General features: G+C 41.6%; 3 protein-coding genes across 7 annotated transcripts in view; all 3 read right to left on the reverse strand.

Annotated features, from left to right (window-relative positions):
* LOC311041063 (putative ribonuclease ZC3H12C) overlaps positions 1 to 2,687 on the reverse strand; it is a gene marked incomplete at its 5' end in the record, with an annotated part of 25,862 nt that extends 23,175 nt beyond the window's left edge. The window contains one exon of the mRNA XM_084051501.1: positions 2,616 to 2,687. Coding sequence (XP_083907627.1) covers positions 2,616 to 2,687 — 72 coding nt within the window. The remainder of the gene's footprint in view (positions 1 to 2,615) is intronic.
* A 1,968-nt stretch (positions 2,688 to 4,655) lies between these two features.
* Positions 4,656 to 6,167, reverse strand: LOC311041064 (DDB1- and CUL4-associated factor 15-like; the record flags this gene model as incomplete). Its single annotated transcript, XM_084051502.1, has 1 exon — positions 4,656 to 6,167. The coding sequence occupies one exon, from the start codon at positions 6,165 to 6,167 to the stop codon at positions 4,656 to 4,658; it is 1,512 nt and encodes a 503-aa protein (XP_083907628.1).
* A 44-nt stretch (positions 6,168 to 6,211) lies between these two features.
* The window catches only part of LOC311040902 (mitogen-activated protein kinase kinase kinase kinase 4-like), a 113,165-nt gene continuing 99,376 nt past the window's right edge, over positions 6,212 to 20,000 (reverse strand). For 3 of the 5 annotated variants that reach the window (XM_084051309.1, XM_084051307.1, XM_084051306.1), the window contains 2 exons: positions 17,517 to 17,656; positions 15,512 to 15,668 (listed from right to left, as the gene is read on the reverse strand). In XM_084051309.1, the coding sequence (XP_083907435.1) occupies positions 15,585 to 15,668; positions 17,517 to 17,656 (224 nt within the window). In that variant the 3' untranslated portion in view covers positions 15,512 to 15,584. Of the gene's footprint in view, positions 6,262 to 15,511; positions 15,669 to 17,516; positions 17,657 to 20,000 lie in introns of those variants that run through there. The other 2 variants (XM_084051308.1, XM_084051310.1) reach the window with 2 other exon arrangements.

The following is a 20,000-nucleotide window of genomic DNA, read 5'->3' on the forward strand; positions in this document are numbered from 1 at the left end:
TTTTGAGTTGAACATGCATACATATATTTAGTTCATCATACAACATGCATCCATCCTGCCTGCATGCATGACCATTGAGTTCTACATGTATCGATCATTTTGACTATTTTGAGTTGTCCTTACAATCAGCTCAAAATGATGCATGTTTGTTGGAGTGCGAGTTACAACATGCAACATAATATGTAGTTGCAACATGTGTTCAACATGCTGCATAATAAACAGTTTTGCACGACATGCAACATTTTTTTGTTCAACATGCATTCAACACATGCATAGTGCATACATTTGTTTTGTTAGTTAAGCATGCATAATCATTTATATTTAAACATGCATAACCATTTTTTGTTAAGCATGCATAATTCTTTGGTTTAACATGCATTCAATGCATATTTTTACATTTCTAGTTAAACACAAGCATAATCGTTTATATTTCAACATACATTCAACATGCATCTTTTTCCTTTTTTTAACACGCATTCATCATCATTTTAGTTAACATGTAAGAGGACCCTTACAGACCTCCTGAAAATAATGCACACACTGCTTGCTGAATGCATGCTGACTTCCACATGCATGTTGTTGGAGGAGTCAGGAGTGTGAGTCGGTCATGCAACAATGCAACCATGCATGTGATGCATCTGGAAGTTTAGATTTTGTCCTTTTTTTTGTGGTGGTGATGCACGCAGACAGGGGCGTGCACTGCACTGCACTGCCAGCCAGCAGTGGTGTAAAGCAAGTACATTTACTCAAGTACTGTACTTTTACTTCTACTCCACTACATCTCAGAGGCAAACATTGTACTTTTTACTCCATTACAATTATTTGAAAACTTTGAGTCACTTAGTTACTTTTTAAATTTGTATTTCAAAATACAGTAGCTACTTGAAAATAGCAGATCTACAAGCTCACAAGGGTGGGCTTGTAGATCTGCTATTTTCAATTTGAAAACTTGTGAAATGGGACATTCAGCATAATGAGTACTTTCTTACTTTTGGTACTTTAAGTACATTTTGAAATCAATACTTACTAAGGTCAATTTAGAATTCCTGGAGTATTTTCTACATTGCAGTACTGATACTTTTACTCAAATAACACACTCAGCCATCCCTGCAGTCAGAGCCCAGCCGTCACGACCCTGTGTGTGTGTGTGTGTGTGTGTGTGTGTGTGTGTGTGTGTGTGTGTGTGTGTGTGTGTGTGTACTCACGGTAGCAGGGTCATCATCATGTGGAGCTCCACAACAACAACAACAACAACAGTGTGTATTTAAAGTCAACACAATAAGCATCAACACATCATGATCAGGCTGTGTGGACACATTGTATCTTCATCCTGAACACCACAAGCCGCTCCGCTCTGACGTCACATACCGTCAAGTCACACACACACAGCTGGTGGAACCACGTCCGGTTTGGACTTCAAAATAAAGGTCATGGATCTTCTTAAAACAGTGGTCTTCAACAGGGGGTCCTCAGAGTTACTACAGGGGGTCCGCCAAGTCTTTGTGTGATATGATTTTTCTTTTTACCTTAACCACTTGAACTCTAGCATCCCTTTTCTGAGGAGAACTTTAGCCAAAAACAGCAGATCTACAAGCTCGGGCTTGTAGATCGGCTATTTTTGGCAAAGAGGTATATAGGTGTAGAGGGGAAAAAGAACAGTAAACGTAAACAGAAAAAGTTGAATCGAAAACTCAATTTTATACAATATAGAGGGGGTCCCTGCTTCATCTCTCTCTCAGCTAGGGGGTCCTTGGGTTGAAAAGTGAAGACCCCTGTCTTAAAACAGTGGTTTTCAACCTTTTTCATTCCAAGGACCCCTAAATTGATATACAATTGGCCGTGGACCCCCATCTGGAAAATGTTTTGTGCCAGGGACCCCCAGAAGCAAAGACTTTAAGACTTTAAAAATGTTCTCAAAAATGTTCTTAAAATAAATATATTCAAAGATTTGCGCACATTTTCAAGATTATTCAAAAATAGCAGATCTACAAGCTCATAGCGCGGCACTCGGTGCCGCGCTATGAGCTTGTAGATCTGCTATTTTTGAATAGCCAAAGGTAGTATTCTTACTATTAAACACGTTAGTGGTGAACTTTATTTTGAAAAAACGTCTAGTCAAATTATTTCCACTGAGGTCGTTTGTCTTGACGGAAGTGGGAGGAGCTAGACTGGTTACAATCCTATAGCCCGGGGGGACGGTGAGCAGAGCATGTGCGGTGATTGGCTAGAATAGATTGTTATACCTTCGAGAGTACACGAAAACATTTACATTTTATTATTTTTAAGTCATAACAAACACTCACAACAAGTCACGATGCGACGCGTTGTGAGCTTGTAGATCTGCTATTTTCAAATAGCCTAGGTATAAAATAGGGCTTAAGTGGTTTTAATGTATGTTTTATAATATAAAAATGTAAATCTACAAAGTAACTAGTAACTTACTTTGACTTTTTTCAAATAATTGTAGTGGAGTAAAAAGTACAATATTTACCTCTGAGATGTAGTGGAGTAGAAGTAAAAGTACTGAAGATTGGAGAGAAAAAAAAAAAAAAATTGTACTTAAATACAGTACTTGAGTTAAAAGTAATGAGTTACTTTACAACACTGCAACCAACCAGCCACTCACAGCACGAGCGTCCCTGCAGGATATGGGGTCTGCACACTAAGAGACAGGCACCTGGCGCCATCTTGTGGTAAAACTTGGCATAGCATCCTCTATCTCACAAGTTGACAACTTTCATTATATGATTCATTATTATAGGCCTCTATTAGTACTATTATTATATGATTCATTGTTATAGGCCTCTATTAGTACTATTATTATATGATTCATTGTTATGGGCCTCTATTAGTACTATGATTATATGATTCATTGTTATGGGCCTCTATTAGTACTATGATTATATTAGTCATTACATGCGTGCATGTTTTGTTTGAGTTTAAGCATTAATGTTAGCATGAATTAATTTTAGACAAAAATATCTGCCACGGCACTATATATAACTCACCCATTTATGTTGACATTAATTTGATTACTGCATTCTGTTAAACTAAAGGTAAATTGGTGCTTTTCTGAAATAAAAACATTCTTCCTGTTCAAATAATGCATGGCATGCCTTTTGATACATCTGTACGAATATTGTTATTGTATGAATATGTGTTCCATTAGACTATAGGCTGAATATGGAGTATACATTGATGGTCGTCCTCATTGTTTCTCTGTTGGCTTGATTGCATCCTCATGTAATCAAATATGTGGAATTAACGATTTGCACTGGTATAAGGTTGTGTTCTCCATATTAAGGAGATTCACAGGATTCACAGGAAGTTGGCACGTAAGAGTGGGCCCCTTGATGTAAAATGTGCCATAAAGTTGTGTGTGCGTGCGTGCATGGATGGATAGATAGAATTTTCACTTGTTGATGAAAAAAAATACTCTTGAGTCTTGACTTGACTATGTTGACAAGGAGTCTGAATGAACACCATAAGAATGTTTGGTTAGTTTAATAGTTATTTATCATGAAGTAATTTACACAGCTCAGTGGATAAATTGATTACCTTTCATCTTTTAAGTGTTCATACAATAGAGAGTAGGTCAATCCTAGTAGATAGATACTGCCACCTTGTGGCAATGTTTGGACCTTGCCTTGTACCACTTCACTGTGCATTGAATTAATTTATTCAAATAATTATAATAGAGTAATTTATAGCATATTGAATCATTTACAATTGTTCAATTTACATGAACATCACAATGTTTGTATAGAACAATTAAAAGAATTTAAGACTTGCATGTAATATCTGTAATGTCTTTATCTTATTTAGACAATAATTCAAATAGCTGCTATGAGTAGCCCATGACCTGACAGTGATTATCATTTTTATGTTGTTTCGTGAACGTTGACTGATTAAACAAATGTGAATTAAAGTTCTGTTTTATTGTGCCTGCAACTTGAAGAGCAAAAAAAGGGTCCCATACACTGTCTTCACTTACAAAAATGTATTTATCAGTGGTGGAAAGTAACTAATTACATTTACTCAAATACTGTACTGAAGTACCATTTTGTATTTCACAATTATCAATACTTTTAGGCTATTTGTACCACTACATCTCAGAGGCAAATATTGTACTATGTAATATGATTGTACATGATACCTTGTGAAACAGGATATTCTGCATAAGGAGTACTTTTACTTTTGGCACTTTAAGAATATTTTGATGTAGATGAGATTATTTTTACTATATTCTATAATGACATGCCCCAAATTGGGATGCCAGATATAAAGTGGTTACATGCATGTACACACAACCTGACAGACCACCTCTCTGTTGATGAAATGATCTCTTCATTGACTAGAGTTGCAGATCTTGCTAAAGAAGACACTCACATTAGTAACTCTGCATAACTTTATTGAACTCCAGCTCTTGGTTGACATCTGCAGTAATGTAATGCAGTACAAAACAAAAACAAAAAAAAGCCTCAAAACAAACTAGATCTTCATCTTTAACAACTGAAATATCTCAAAACAATCAAAAATGAGAAACAGCAGGTTTGCTCAAAATGTAAGTTTACATTCTACACTTAAAAGATGTGTGTATTTAGTATTTTTATTCAAAAAAGAAAATCAATGTGGCCGATACAGTCATCTTGTTGTCACCCTGTTGTCACCCAGGTGCATCGCTCAGTGTCTGCCAACACACTTTTGGACAGATCCACTGCATCTGCTTCTATGACGTTGACGTGGTGGGAGCTGCTCTCTGGAACAGAGCACTCCATCACCGTGTCCACACAGGACTTCCTGTGAGACTCCACAGCGCGACCATGGTGACGATGCTCGTAAGGGAGGTCATTTGTGAGGTCACTGACCCCAATGACACTGCACAGCCCTGTGCTGAGGTCCCAGCTGACCTGCATGTTGCGCTCCTCACGTTTCCAAAACAGGGCAATTCCGATCAAAACTTTGTTGGTCTCTGGACACATCTCCAGTATGACAAAGTCAAACTCAGAGGACTCTGTCCTCTGAGGGTCCCAGACGGCCCAGACGGCATCACCATGGAGCAACACTTCAAGAAGATGACAAATATCCAAAGTCATCTCCTCCACACACAAGCTCTGTCCATCATGCGGACCACCGGTGACCAACTTCTGGTCCCTGCCCTTCAGATCTGTAGCACGTAAAAAACAAGGTCTAACATAATCTCCCTCTGCCCCTGGCTGTGGGAGGTGGTAGTGGAGGCGTCTATAGCCGACATAGATATTTGCCTCTTGAGATGAGGACGAGGGAAGGGTTGGTGAGGATGAGGAGGAGGAAGCAGTGGACCCGTTGGATGGATGTGTGCCTTCAGCAGATCCCTGAGGTAGCATGGAAGCAGAAGAAGAGGGTTGACCTGATGGAGGAGCTGCTCTCTTGGCGTAGAGCATCTGACATGACTGGCTCTGCTCACCTGCTGGACACGGGTAGATGGCACAGGCCACCAACATTCTGCTCAGCTGTCCGCAATCTCCGGCCCTGAAAATTATGCTTCCTTTCAACAGGATGACCTTGTCCTTTTTCAGCTGTAAGGCTGGCTGGAAGGGGAAGGGACACTCCGCATAAAACTGTCCGTGGAGCGCATAGCCGTGTTCCAGGCATTTACCACCACCGCTACCTGTGCGTGTGGTCGTGGCTGAGCAGTGAGAGCAGGGTTTGGATGGAGGGTTGGGCGCAATGGTGAAGAAACAGTTGCGCAGTAATTCATCAACATCCTTGAGGACATTGCCATCCTCTGTGCCAAAGATGGCAATGTTGGAGTCGTCGTTGGGCCACTCACACACATAGAGGTCGTATGTTGTTTCAGCATCCATATCTGCAAAGAGTTTCACCTGTTGGACCAGTTTGAGTTTACTGTGCAGGTTAAACTCCCACCAAAACAGAGTGTAGTTGCAGTACTTGCAGCCCGTAGTTGGTTCTCCCAGATATTCAACTTCGGTGTAGGACAGGATGTATCGGCCACTTTTGATGAAGCCCATAAAAATGTGGTCTTCTAGCTCTTCACTGATAATGTCTTTCAAAGCGATGCGCACAAGAGGTGACAGTTTACTGAAACCGTGTTGATTAAACTGTCCTGAAACCTTCCCTTGTGTTACAAGTTTGACGACATTGTCGTCTTTATGCTGCTTTTCCATGGTTTTCGAACTGGGCGCCGTGTTTGTTGTCACTCCTATGCCCCCTGCACAGACGTCTTCACTTGTTTAAAGTGACATCCAAGGTAGGGTAACACTGGAAAGAAAACAATATGCACATTTATGATACAATAAACATACTGTAAATCTCATACAAATCAAATAATCAGTGGTGGAAAGTACTGTAAATCTCATACAAATCAAATAATCAGTGGTGGAAAGTAACTAAGTACATTTACTCAAGTACTGTACTTAAGTACAATTTTTAGGTATTTGTACTTTACTTGAGTATTTCCAACTTCCAATACTTTTACTTCTACTCCACTGCATCTCAGAGGCAAATATTGTACTTTTACTCCACTACAATTATTTGAAAACTTTAGTTACTAGTTACTTTGCAGATATAAATTATGATATAATGAAACATACATTAACCAGTTTAAACCTATTTTACACATAGGCTATTTGAAAATAGCAGATCTACAAGCTCACAACGCGTCGCATCGCGACGCGTTGTGAGCTTGTAGATCGGCTATTTTCAAATATTTAGTACTTTTACTTTTGGTACTTTAAGTACATTTTGATGCCAATACTTTTGTACTTTTACTCAAGTACATTTTTAATTCGGGACTTGTACTTGTAACAGAGTAGTTTTATATTGCAGTATTGGTACTTTTACTTAAGTAAAGAATTTGAGTACTTTTTCCACCACTGCAAATAATACACTCATTTAGCTTGCATACAATAACACATTCAGGTAAATACATACTGTACGAAGGTACGATAGGTGCATTTTAGCAGGTTACAGGTAGGTATGGTTTCCTTCATTATACAATAGTTGCAAACAGTAATGAAATCCAGAAAAGGCTATACCCATTTGTGTCACACAAAATATCAGAAATAACATTGAACATAAACATAATATCATACCAACGATGCTTCTGTAAAGGCTGAACTGAATCAGGGAACCAAACAAACTTCTACAGGTGCAGTGTACTGTGAGTCTGCTGCTTCGTAAGTGAGAACTGACTAACTGAACTGATCAAAATCACCTGCCTGCACCATACTCACACACCTGTATTATATCAACTAATTAGCTCAACTAGGCAGTGGCAACCTAGCTCAACTACGGCTCCTGTCTTAAAGGTACACAACCGGCCTCAACAAGTTTTTCCACAGCACGTGGAAAGCAAAATGAATGTATTTCTCTGCAGACCCCATCTGAATTGTTTTTGGAAATATATATATATATTTTAAATAGCAGATTTACAAGCTCGATCAACAAGTAGCCGATCATCAAGATAATGATGTCATGTAAACTTGGGCTTGTTTTCATAGACCTGGCTGCTTATTTCTCTCACAAAATCTGGCAACAGTGCTCATCACGTGACGCGGAAGTGCACCGAAGCCCTCTTGTTGACAACAACATGCAGCATCACACGTGTTTTCAGGTACTAGTTATATTATAGGCATAGCTCTATTATAGTTACTAGTTACTAGACCATACCCGGTCGGCGCAGCGCAGCCGTGGGGGGATATGCGCACATGATCTGGCAACCCGGGAGGCAGTTCGTCCCATAGCTGGGCAGCCCCGTAACCATGGCGACAGTTTGACACAAAAACGCAAATAAGAAGCTGAGATTTGATGAAATTGAAAAACGGGCTTCACAGTTGTGTTCAGATGGTAATGGTCAATGGCTGTGTGCAAAATCAGAGCAATTGGTCCAGCCAGTGAGGAGAACCGGGTATCTTCACCTCCACTACAAACGCACAGAGGTTACTAGAATTATAGGATAGTAGGATATTATGCCTCTATGAGCATCACACGTGTTTTCAGGTACTCCATAAGGACTCTAAATAATAAGACGAGAGAGAGAGAGAGAGAGAGAGAGAGAGGGGTGCATTTCGCCTTTCCGACATGTCGCCTTTCCGACGTTAACGTTACGAACCCTATACCTAACCCTAACCGCACGCGGAAGCCACTAGTCGAGTGGCGAGATGTCGGAATGGAGAGCAGAGTGTGGAGAGAGAGAGAGAGAGAGAGAGAGAGAGAGAGAGAGAGAGAGACACACACACACACACACAGAGAGACACAGAGAGAGAGACAGACTCAGAGAGAGAGAGTGAGAGAGAGATGACATATAATTAAACATTCGACATATAATTAAAAAAAAGAAAAAACTTTTTTAAATATATTTTTTTATTGGTGGCTTTGGATAAAACATTGGTGGCTATAGCCACCGAAGCCCCCGCCTAACGACGCCACTGTTAATTCTTCTGTATAATGAGTACTTCTACTTAAGTAAAGAAATTGAGTACTTTTCCCACCACTGCTGCTGACGGGGAGGGTGCGTTCGAAAATACAGCACTGGGCGCACTGGCCAATACAAACTAATAGGCGAGCGTGCTCCGGTGCGTATTTTCCGAACGCACCCCTCGAGAGCGAGAGAGAGAGGGAGGGAGAGAGATATATATATACTCCTGCTTGACAAGTAATTTCAAATTAACAGTTATATATATATATATTTTTGTCCATACATACCTAATCTGTCTCAAACAATTGGTCCGTGTTCTGCGTGCATTCACTGCGTTCAGTTGTGCCCTCAGTTAGGTTTCGATTGTGTATAATATACTTCGTTTGCCGGGCGGTATCGCGCACCCAAAAAATAGCCGATCTACAAGCTCACAATGCCTGGCGTTGCGACGCGTTGTGAGCTTGTAAATCAATTATAATTCTGCGCGAGCACTGCACGGCACGGGGCTCACATTGAGTGCCAAAAACGGTCCGGACCGTTTTTCATAATCCTAACATGGTGTGCCAAAAACGGTTATGGCCGTTTTTGGCCAAAAATATTTTTTTTTCAATTTTTTTTTTTTTTTTTTTTTTTCCTTCACAGCACCAGGAGATATCATTTTACGAAGATTTAGACTCCAATCCACCTCCTGGTTGAGTTATGACTTCAAAAGCCTGTATCTCGGCTCCTGTGTACTTTTTGTTTTTACGATGTATTTTCGACTATTTTCAACTGGCTGCAACTATGGAACGGATTACCGAATGTTTTTAATCTTTTTCCCCGGATTGTACGAGACCTCTATGTGTGTAATGAGGGGATCACCGTGAGGACGGTGATCACTGAAAATGTTTTGTGACTACTTGAAAAAGGTCCAAAAATGGTTAAAATTCCAGGCACTGGAGGTACCCTGTTTTGAAAAACCCCTGGCACTCAATGTGTAAGCTTTACTGCAGGTGCGAGGCCAACGGCCGCGCGCAGTGGTTTCTACAGTTTACAGTCAGAGGAGACAAGGGCACTTTTTTACCGACAGACAAAAGGGCAGGGGCTCAAGCCCCCTTTGATGTCTATGTGTGCACGTGCATGTGTTCCATACCATGTGGTATTGAGTTAACCCATTAAGACAGGGGAAAGCATATGTGTGTAATTTTTAGATTTATTTGGATATTCAAAAATAGCAGATATACAAGCTCTTAAGCTCTTAAGAGCTTGTAGATCTGCTATTTAAAAAAAAAGAATTGTGAAAATTTGTGCAAATCTTTGAATATATGTGTTTTTTATAGCAAACCTTTTTAACTCAAATCTTTGCTTCTGGGGATTCTACACATGTCTTCTAAATGCAAAAAACAGTTTAAAAAAAAACCTATGTTGCTATAATCAGTGCTTCTCAAACCTTTTCCATGTCAAGGACCCCCCAAAAGTATATGTATTTGACCGCCAAAATATTTTGTTCCAGGGACCTCCCAGAAGGAAATATTGGAGTTAAAAATGTTCGCTTTAAAAATATGTACAGTATATTCAAAGATTTGCACAAATTTTCACGATGCCGCGCTACGAGCTTGTAGATCTGCTATTTTTGAAGAGCCAAATAGATCTAAAATGACACAGATGCGTTCCCGGTCTTAATGGATTAAATCAGGGGTCTTCAACAGGGGGTCCGGGACCCTTAGGGGGACCTCAGAGTTACTACAGGGGGTCCACCAAATCTTTGTGTAATAGGATTTTTTATTTTACCGTAACCACTTGAACTCTAGCATCCCTTTTCTTAGGAGAACTTCAGCCAAAAATAGCAGATCTACAAGCTCACAACGCCTCGCGCTGCGAGGCGTTGTGAGCTTGTAGATCGGCTATTTTTTGGCAAAGAGGCATAGGTGTAGAGGGAAAAAAAGAGCAGACCACGTAAACAAAAATGTTGAATCTGAAACAATACGATATAGAGGGGGTCCCTGCTTCATCTCTCTCTCAGCTAGGGGGTCCTTGGCCTGAAAACCACTGGATTAAATAAATGATGATGATTTAGTTTAAAAAACAACAACCATAACGGCATAATGATCTCAAAAGTGGGAGAATGACGCCACACGGTACATTACTTAAGGTTTTTATTCAATGGGAGGAGAAAGGAAAAAAAAGACCTTGAGTAAAATACAATTCCCATAGTACAGTACACACAGAGGACATAAATTAAGAGAGGCGCGGCAGAGACACTTGAGGAAATAACATACGTGGCCCTGCAGGCACCTGGCTGGTACAAAAAAACAACTTTATTCAACAATCGCTGCAAAACCGTGCGTTACCGAGGTCGCTGATTCTCAAACTTTAGAACGTCAAGGACCCCCCCCACCCCGTAGCTCTGAGGGTGTACGGATGGAACCAAATGGACCCGCATCTGTACGCTCTCAGAGTTACAGACCTGTAAAGGGTCCATTATTCGGAACCCCCTTCAAGAAACCATGCTGAGGGTGGGGGGGGGTCCACTTTGAGAGACCCACTGGACCCTGTGGCGTTTAGAATCCGTGAATTCTACACCTCTGTGGGAAAACGTGGGCAAAAAAAAAACAAAAAACGTTTGATGGTTATTCCTGTACACATGAAACCTGGAAAACGATAATACAAAAAGAGAATAATACAAAATACAAAAAAAACAGAAGGGAGAAAAAATGTGAAAACTTCCCCTTCCCCGCCCCCCCCCCCCCCCCCCAAAAAAGAAACCATAAATATTCATATCGATGCTTAACAAAACAACTGCTTCTGTAAACATGTTCATCATAAGGTGTGTGCATAACAATTTCAACAAAACAAAAACAAAAAAAACACCGCAGTCGCGTACTCATCGGAGAAAAGTGTTATTATACAATGATCACAATTCCTGAAATACAAGAATAAAAAAGAAAAAAAAGAAAAAAAAGAATAATCTCAACCTCCCGTGTTAATTAAAACAAACAAACAAACAAACATTAAAATAAACATTTCACCTGGTTAGAAGGGTGGTCTGGTAACACTGGTATTATCTGCCTTTAGCAAACACGCCACCTTTGTCAGATCACGTTACAAAAAAAACATGTGAAAAGCATCTCATTTCGGTTCGTTCCCTGCCTCTCGTGGAAGAGGTGGTCCCATCATGAAATGGAATGACTGCACCTTAAAAACCCATTGAGACCTGAAAGAAGCCGATTCTACAAATGTCTTCTAAATCCCAACAGTTTTCTGGAAAAGCGTATGTTTCTGTATCAGTGGTTCTCAAACCTTTTTCATGTCAAGGACCCCCAATATTATATGTATTTGGCCGCCGACCCCCATCTCAAAATATGTTGTTCCAGAGACCCCCCCCCCCCCAGAAGCAAAGATTTGAGTTACAAATGTTCGCTTTAAAAGAATATATATTCAAAGATTTGCACACATTTTCACAATAAATAAAAAAATAGCAGATATACAAGCTCATAGCGCGGCACTCGGTGCCGAGTGCCGCGCTATGAGCTTGTATATCTGCTATTTCTGAATAGCTGTATTGTTGTATTGTGCTTTCTGCTTTGGCAATGTAAACGTATGTTTTCTCATGCCAATAAAGCCCTTTGAATTGAATTGAATAGCCGAAGTGTAAAATAATGCTTTTTAGCTCAAATCAAACACATGACACAGATGCGTTCCAGGTCTTAATGGGTTAAACAGGAGCAGGGGGGTCAGTGGATGTCGCCGTGGGCTCGGTGACGACATGAAACCTCGGATGTTCTTTAGAAGTTTCTCCTCACGCACAGTCACACCAACCTGGGAGGGTCCCCAATTAACCCATTTAGATCTGAGGCCCATTTTCTTTTTTTTAAAAGCCTTCTAAATCCTAACCCAAGTTTTCTGAAAAACTTTTAGAATTTTTTTATTCCAGAAATTTAAAAAATAATTCATGTTGCCACATACTGTACATAGCAACATCTTAGCTGACACGATGCTGTCCCGGATTGAAGGGTATATATACGGAAGAACGTATAGGCTTTCCAGTTCTAAATGGGCTAAGTCACTCTAACGGCTGTTTTCGACTACAAAAACCAAGCAAACCATGCCGTGAAATGTGTTTCCGTACGCTGCGGCTCGGTTTCAGATACATTTGGGCCCAGAAAAGTCTGAATTTATACTTTCATATATCTGCTATTGTTCTTGTTATAACGTAAATGTAAACACAAAGCCGTCACAGAACTAACACGGGTTTCAGGAAGGTTTGAGGTTATGGCAGGTTCTGGAGGTTAACTCGTTGTAGTCCAAAAGAGCCATCAGAGACAGTTGAGGGTGGGTGGAGGCCGTCTAATATTGAGAGACGTCCGCCCAGGATAATATCCACAGAGAAAAGAAAAACAATATTGACAAAACAAGTGCAGTCCCTTCCTTCGTGTTTCAGAGAAGTGGGCGAGAGGAGAAAATGTTAAAATACAGAGAGAAAAAAAAATGGTGGGAAGTAGGTAACTGTCCAGTTTAAGTGGTATATTCATCTCCTTAAAACAAAAAAACATACCACCGCTGGGACTGAGTCAGCAAAATGTACAATTTATCTGCCTGTCTGAAGCCCAAAAATGGCACAAAAAAAAAATTAAAAACAAAAAATGAAGAGGTCCAATATTCAATCACATGGTTCAAACTAATATGGTCCTACGGCACAACAGAGCCCATGCGTCTTCACGTGTGACTTGCCAAACCCTACAGTGGGTTCTGTAAAATACATCTGGGTTCTGGTGGGTTCCAGTCCATTTCTAAGGCAACCATTTAGTTAGAACATGAAACAAGAGCCTCGTTGAAAACAGAGAGATGTCAGATGTTTTGACTTGAGACGCGCAGCCTTAAAACCCAATGAATCCGGGAATGCATGTCTGTCATTTTAGATTTATTATTATTCAACGATAGCAGATATACAAGCTCGTAGCGCGACACCGAGTGCCACGCTATGAGCTTGTAGATCTGCTATTTTTTTTAAAAATTGTGAATATTTGTGCAAATCTTTGCATATGTATTTTTTAAAGCGAACATTTGTAAAATATTTTGTAGCAAAGATTTGAGTTACAAATGTTTGCTTTTAAAAAAATATACTCAAAGATTTGCACAACTTTTCACAATTAGAAAAAAAATAGCAGATCTACAAGCTCATAGCGCGGCACTCGGTGCCGCGCTATGAGCTTGTATATCTGCTATTTTTGAATAGCCAAATAAATTAAAAAAATTGAATTGGTTAAACGCTAATACAACCAGGGCAGGACAAAATCATTTATATATTCCGCCGGTAGGAAAATGCTGCACGCTGAAAAATACCGTATCTGCAAGCTTGTTGATTTGGTATTTTCAGCTGATATCATGTACTTAATTGTACGCGATACCGTCGTACAGGCTTAAATCACCCCCCCCTCTTCCTGTTGACAACTTTGTTGACATATTTGAACTGGGGACCCCCCAAAATAATCATATTTGAACTGGGGACCCCCCAAAATAATCCTATTTGAACTGGGGACCCCTGCACCCTGACAAGCAGGAGTTGAGGCATTACATTTTGTTTGACTCTTGTTCCACATATGCTGTAAATATTGTAAAAATAGACGATCTATCGGCTATTTTCAGAATATTTTCTTAGTTAATATTTGACAATTTGGCCAATGTTTGACAATGCATTAATAGTATATAGTTTGTTGATTACTTTCTCTAATTCATTCATTTTAGAGGAATGGTCTTAAATTTGTCTTTAAAATCCTTAAATTGTCCTTAATTAGATACTTATACTGTATTACTGTTGACTGAGAAAACAATGCTGCACATTAAGCTAATCATCTGGGGACCTCCCAAAAATCTTATGGGGACCCACAGTTTGAGAACCACTGGTTTAGAATATAATGCAAACAAACGGCTGTGTACCTGACAACGTGAATGGCGACTGTGTTGCCACAGTAACACATCAAATCAAATCAAATTTTCTCAGTGTTTGCCTAGAGGCTGGTGTTCAATATCCCACCCTGGTTGCAAGAAAGGTGAACTGGTCATGCCCCCTCTCTATGGAGTGTAATGCACAAGACTCTGTCTGGTTCGCTACACGAGCACCTATCATTGAGGTCCATGGACACACCGCATTCATGCCCTTTACCACCAGATGTGTCCGTTCAGTCTCCTGCTCGTCGTGCTACCTACGCAGCCAAGACGGCAATTCTGCGTTGTCTAATTCACAGTTTATCCTGTAGCCCCGTTCATGACCCATGTTCGGAGAAAGAAAATAAAACGCCGTCCTGCGTTGCCGAGCGGTAATGTTTTCTAAGGTGTACCGAGTCGCGTACAAAAGTTGTACTTTGTATTAAAGATTTTGCTAGGCGCACAAATGCCGGGACAGTCAGTCATGAACGGGGCCACGCCTCCACCAACACCACCTGTGCAAGGCAATGTGGTAACGAGAAGAAAAAAAGAGAGAAAGAAAAGTGTCTGGCAAATTCGGTGGAAGTCTACGTTATTAGTGGCCCACAAAGGTTACTATAGTCGACTATGTACAAACGTGACATACATAAGTTGATATCCAATACCCTGTATTTGATGGATATTTCAAGGTTTTCAGAAAAAATCTAATCGGCCTCCTCCAGTTCACGGAGAAGAAGGCAAAAAAGTGAAAGAGAAAAACCACCAAAGTGTCAGATCTGCACGTCGAGCAAAAAAAAAGGGGGGGTTTCACGATGTGGAAACGCCGCGGTTGTTGACGTCGCCCCCCCGTGTCACGCGTGTCAATGCTTGACGTGCGAATCTATACCCCCCTGTGGCGGCGGAGACAAGATGTGTTGATTTTTTTTTACCTGAACATGACCTGTACTAAAAAAAACAAAAAAACAAAAACAAAAACACAGTTAACAAACAGCTAGGACCCGGGTGAAGGTCTGGCACATCAGCGACATCGGTCGCTCGCGGACAAAGCTCCTGTCGTGTGGCTCGGGGCGAAGCGCGGCGCCTCCTCCTGTTTTAGTTTTGTATGTCATTACGTTCTTCATAATCATCATCATCGTCGTCGTTGTCCTGTCCGGGCGTCTCAAATGGTCATTGGTCGCTCCTGGCGGTTTGTCCGGTGCGTCCCGATTGGACGCATTGGCGTGCGTGCGGGGGCAGGGGGGGGGGGGGGGGGGGGGGGGCGCTACCAGGTCATCAGGGAGGTGCGTCCCAGCGTCATGAAGTACACCTGGCTGGCACCTCCGGAGCGCACCGAGGCGAAGAACACCTGATGATGGAGGGAAGAGCAGTGGTGTAAAGTAACTAAGTACATGTACTCAAGCACTGTACTTAAGTACCATTTTGAGGTATTTTTTACTTCACTGGAGTAGTTCTTTTACTTCTACTCCACTACATCAATGAGTACTTTCTACTTTTGGTACTTTAAGTACATTTTGATACCAATATTTTTGTACTTTTATTCAAGTCAATTTTGAATTCCAGACTTTTACTTGTAACAGTATTTCTACATTGCATTATTGATACTTTTTAGTAAAGTAAAGTAAAACTTTTGAGTACTCTTTCCACCACTGAGGAAGAGGTTCAGAAGTGTGTTGCGCACATCCAGTTCATCGCTGGTGCTGAGCACAGAGTAACGGTTCGGGAGAATAAAAGTCAGCACAACAGCATTGCTCCTAAGTGTTTACTTTTAAAAAAACTGAAAAACAGTACAGGTTTTACAACGTTACGGCCACACTTGACAAGAAAACGTTTGAGCACCACTGATACAGCAACATACGTTTTTTTCAGGTCACAGGGGTCTTCAACGTTTTCAGGCCAAGGACCCCCTAGCTGAGAGAGAGATGAACCAGGGACCCCCTCTACATTGTATAAAATTGTGTTTCAGATAAACTTTTGCGGCTCTTCTTTCCCTCTACACCAGTGGTTTTCAACCTTTTTCATGCCAAGGACCCCTAAATTGATATACATTTGGCCACGGACCCCCATTTGAAAATGTTTTGTGCCAGGGACCCCCAGAAGCAAAGATATCAGTTCATTTTCGCTTTAAACAATATTAATATTCAAAGATATGCACACTTTTTTCAAGAATTTTTCAAAAATAGCAGATCTACAAGCTCATAGCGCGGCACTTGGTGCCACGCTATGAGCTTGTAGATCTGCTATTTTTGAATAGCCAAAGCTAAGTGGTTAAAATGATTGTGATTAGGGTTGTCCGATATTGGCTTTTTTACCGATAACCGATATACCGATATTGTCCAACTCTTAATTACCGATACCGATATCAACCGATACCGATATATGCGGGGATTATTGTGATTAGGGTAAGCTCAAATTTCATATCACACACACCATATACAGTAAGAACTCCTGTAACTTATTTATAAAGCAAAAAAAAAAAAAAAAAAAAATTTTTTTTTTTTTTTTTTCAAAAACCGATACCGATATTTTCCCGATATCAATTTTTATGCTAATATCGGCCGATAATATCGGGAGGCCGATAATATCGGACATCCCTAATTGTGATGGCTATGTTAACTAATTTTGCTGGGGACCCCCTGGTACTCCCTCAAGGACCACTGGTGGTCCCCGGACCACTGGTTGAAAACCACTGCTCTACACCTATAACTCTTTGCCAAAAATAGCCGATCTACAAGCTTGTAGATCGGCTATTTTTGGCTAAAGTTCTCCTCAGAAAAGGGATGCTAGGGTTCAAGTGATTAATGTAAAAATAAAAGATCCTATCACACAAAGATTTGGCGGACCCCCTGTAGTAACTCTGAGGGCCCCCTAGGGGTCCCGGACCCCCTGTTGAAGACCCCTGCTTTAGGATTTAGCAGAGCCTTCTATTGGAGAGTTGCATCACCTCGGGGGCAGAAAACAGCACCGGTCACGTGGTTCATGTAAAATGTAAATAGTGACAAACGCTCATAGACTCCAGTGCATTCCATATAAACTTCCGGTTCCGGTGCTTTGTCACTATTGGCCAATAGAAGGCTCTGTAGAAGACTGGCCCCATGAAGTGGAACGGAGGTGACGCAACTCTCCTTATATGGCTCTGGGATTTAGAAGACATATAGAATGGGGCCTCAGGCCTCAGTTAGGGTTAGGGTCTCACCTTGTCGTTTCTTTCACAGAGGAACTTCAGTCTCTGGGCTCTCTTGTGCATGAACACTCCGTCCAGATGGCCTGTCTCCACCGAGCGGATCTCTATGGCCTTCTCTCCCCAGCCCATGATCTGGTTAGACCTAATGTAGGCTGTATACACATAATATACATGATGTTATTACAGTACAGACCTAATGTAGGCTGTATACACATGTACATGATGTTATTACAGTACAGACCTAATGTAGGCTGTATACACATGTATGATGTTATTACAGTACAGACCTAATGTAGGCTGTATACACATGTATGATGTTATTACAGTACAGACCTAATGTAGGCTACACAGATGATCCTAATGAATTTCTCTCTCTGCGTGTGTGTGTGTGTGTGTGTGTGTGTGTGTGTGTGTGTGTGGGGGTCTGCCGGTCGGTCGCAAGCAGAGAGCAGTGAGATGAAGCTTACAGTTTTAAACACCTGCCATCGCAAATGCAGTAGGGTTTTGAGATGTTCTGGACACAGCCTTTAAACAAGCGCTGAAACAGTGGCCGAGTCTACAAACAAAGCCTGAATGTCTACGACCCGAGTTCACCACTACCTGTCGGGGATATTCCTGTGGACTTCGAGCAATATGTGCGACCGCTGTCGGACCGTGAATGGATTACTTTTCAGAAACATGAAAGAACGTACCGAGGGACACTGCACACCAAACGGCTGCAAGAAAGGACTAACTTTGTCGTTGCGCCGACACATGGAGCCGGCTGGTCTCTGTTCTAGTTGGCGTTTTCTTCAATGGAATATTCTCCACTATGCAGCGAAACGGACGCCCATACGGATACACGCTCTTGAAATATGCTGCTAGAATCCTAAAGAAGTTCCCCCTATGTGACGACTATCCAGTGGATATTACACCCGACTCCATCATAACCTGGATTGAGGCGCAGCTATGTTTTGTACGTGAAAGGATACAACCTGCGCTCCGTGCCACTGGGACTCAAACACATCGGCAGCAGAACAAAGTTATCAGAAACAAACTGGCATATCTTTGGCAACATCGTAAGTCAAAAGCAATCGATATCATCATGAACAACAGCTGTTTCCCTGAACCACCGCCCGCTGTTAGTAACACAGCAACTGTATTTGATTATTATAAGGCTAAATACCAAGACGCACCCACCACTATGCCCCTGGCCACGCCCCCTTGGCATGACGTCATCTATATATACAATTTGAATCCTGCGCCATGTCGGTTGTCTGTAACGTTGTATGTAGCCAGTGTGACGTCATATGACATCACGGTCGTGACATCACGATGAGACACGCCAGTGTGACGTAATCTCACGACAGCATGACATCACATCCTACCTATAAATAGGTAGGATGCACCAGTTCGACGGCTTCCATCCTCAACACAACCCACGCCGACGACCCTTTACACAAATAAACTGCTAACTTCATCTCCTGCGATTTCAACTATCTTTTCACATTGTACACCACTGCACACTCCCCACAGGTCTGCCATACCAGGTCTGAGTAATCACAAAGTATGTTTTGGTCATTGGAGAGGTGATGCACGTCACCTCTTTCTGAAGTGGGTACCTTCCAAGCCTGCCGTGGATTTAGGAGAGCACAAAACTCTCTCTCACACTGTGAGGTGCCTGTAAGGTGGCACTGCAAAGTGAACGACGCGTCACGCTAGACGTTCGGGCCGCGTAGCGGCCCGAACTTCTAGTTGAAAACATAGAACCAGGTTACCTCCCATGTACCTGCAGGTTCACAGCAGAGGAGGTACATAGATGGCCTAAACACACACTCCACGCGAGACATACTCTTCCTTTCATATGGCGAAGGGGGGCTGGGGATCCCAAATGTAGAGTGGGTCTATGCAGCAACGAGGCTAACCCACCTACTCCACATGCTTAACACATTGACCGCCAGGCCCGTAGTTCTACAGGCCGATAAATCCAACCGTAAAGCGCCGATCCCGTAGCCTACGGGCTATGCGCTTTTTCCTTTTTTTCAAAAAAAAAAAAAAAAACTTTTTTCAATTTTCGGTACGGCACATTTCATTGTAACACCACCGGAAACAGAATTATTTGGGATCCGGTTTTGCCAATCCCGTCGGCCCCCGTTCTAATGATGAAACTGAAACTCCATTTTCTCTTTGTAGTTTTTTCTCCTCGTGTTTCACTGTATAACATAAACCGTTCATGGATGCCCCGTTTGACACGTGGTTTTCACTGGTAGAAGCAGGGAGATGTCCGCGAACCAAACAAACAGTGCACAGCTCAATCTTAAGGATTTTGTGAGTGAGTACAGTAGTGAGTACATTATGAGATTAACGTCTGGCATGGAATGTGTTAATAATGATGATGGCACTGTCAGAGAAATGGCCAGGTCATCACTCCTACTGGACTTACACAGGAGGAAGGTCCCCCTGGCTGTTGCAGACCAGAATAACTTCCTAGGTTTCAGGAGGAAAGACTCTGGAAAA

The sequence above is a fragment of the Gymnoscopelus microlampas genome (genome assembly GCF_963454915.1).
Source record: "Gymnoscopelus microlampas genome assembly, chromosome: 24".
NCBI lineage: Eukaryota > Metazoa > Chordata > Actinopteri > Myctophiformes > Myctophidae > Gymnoscopelus > Gymnoscopelus microlampas.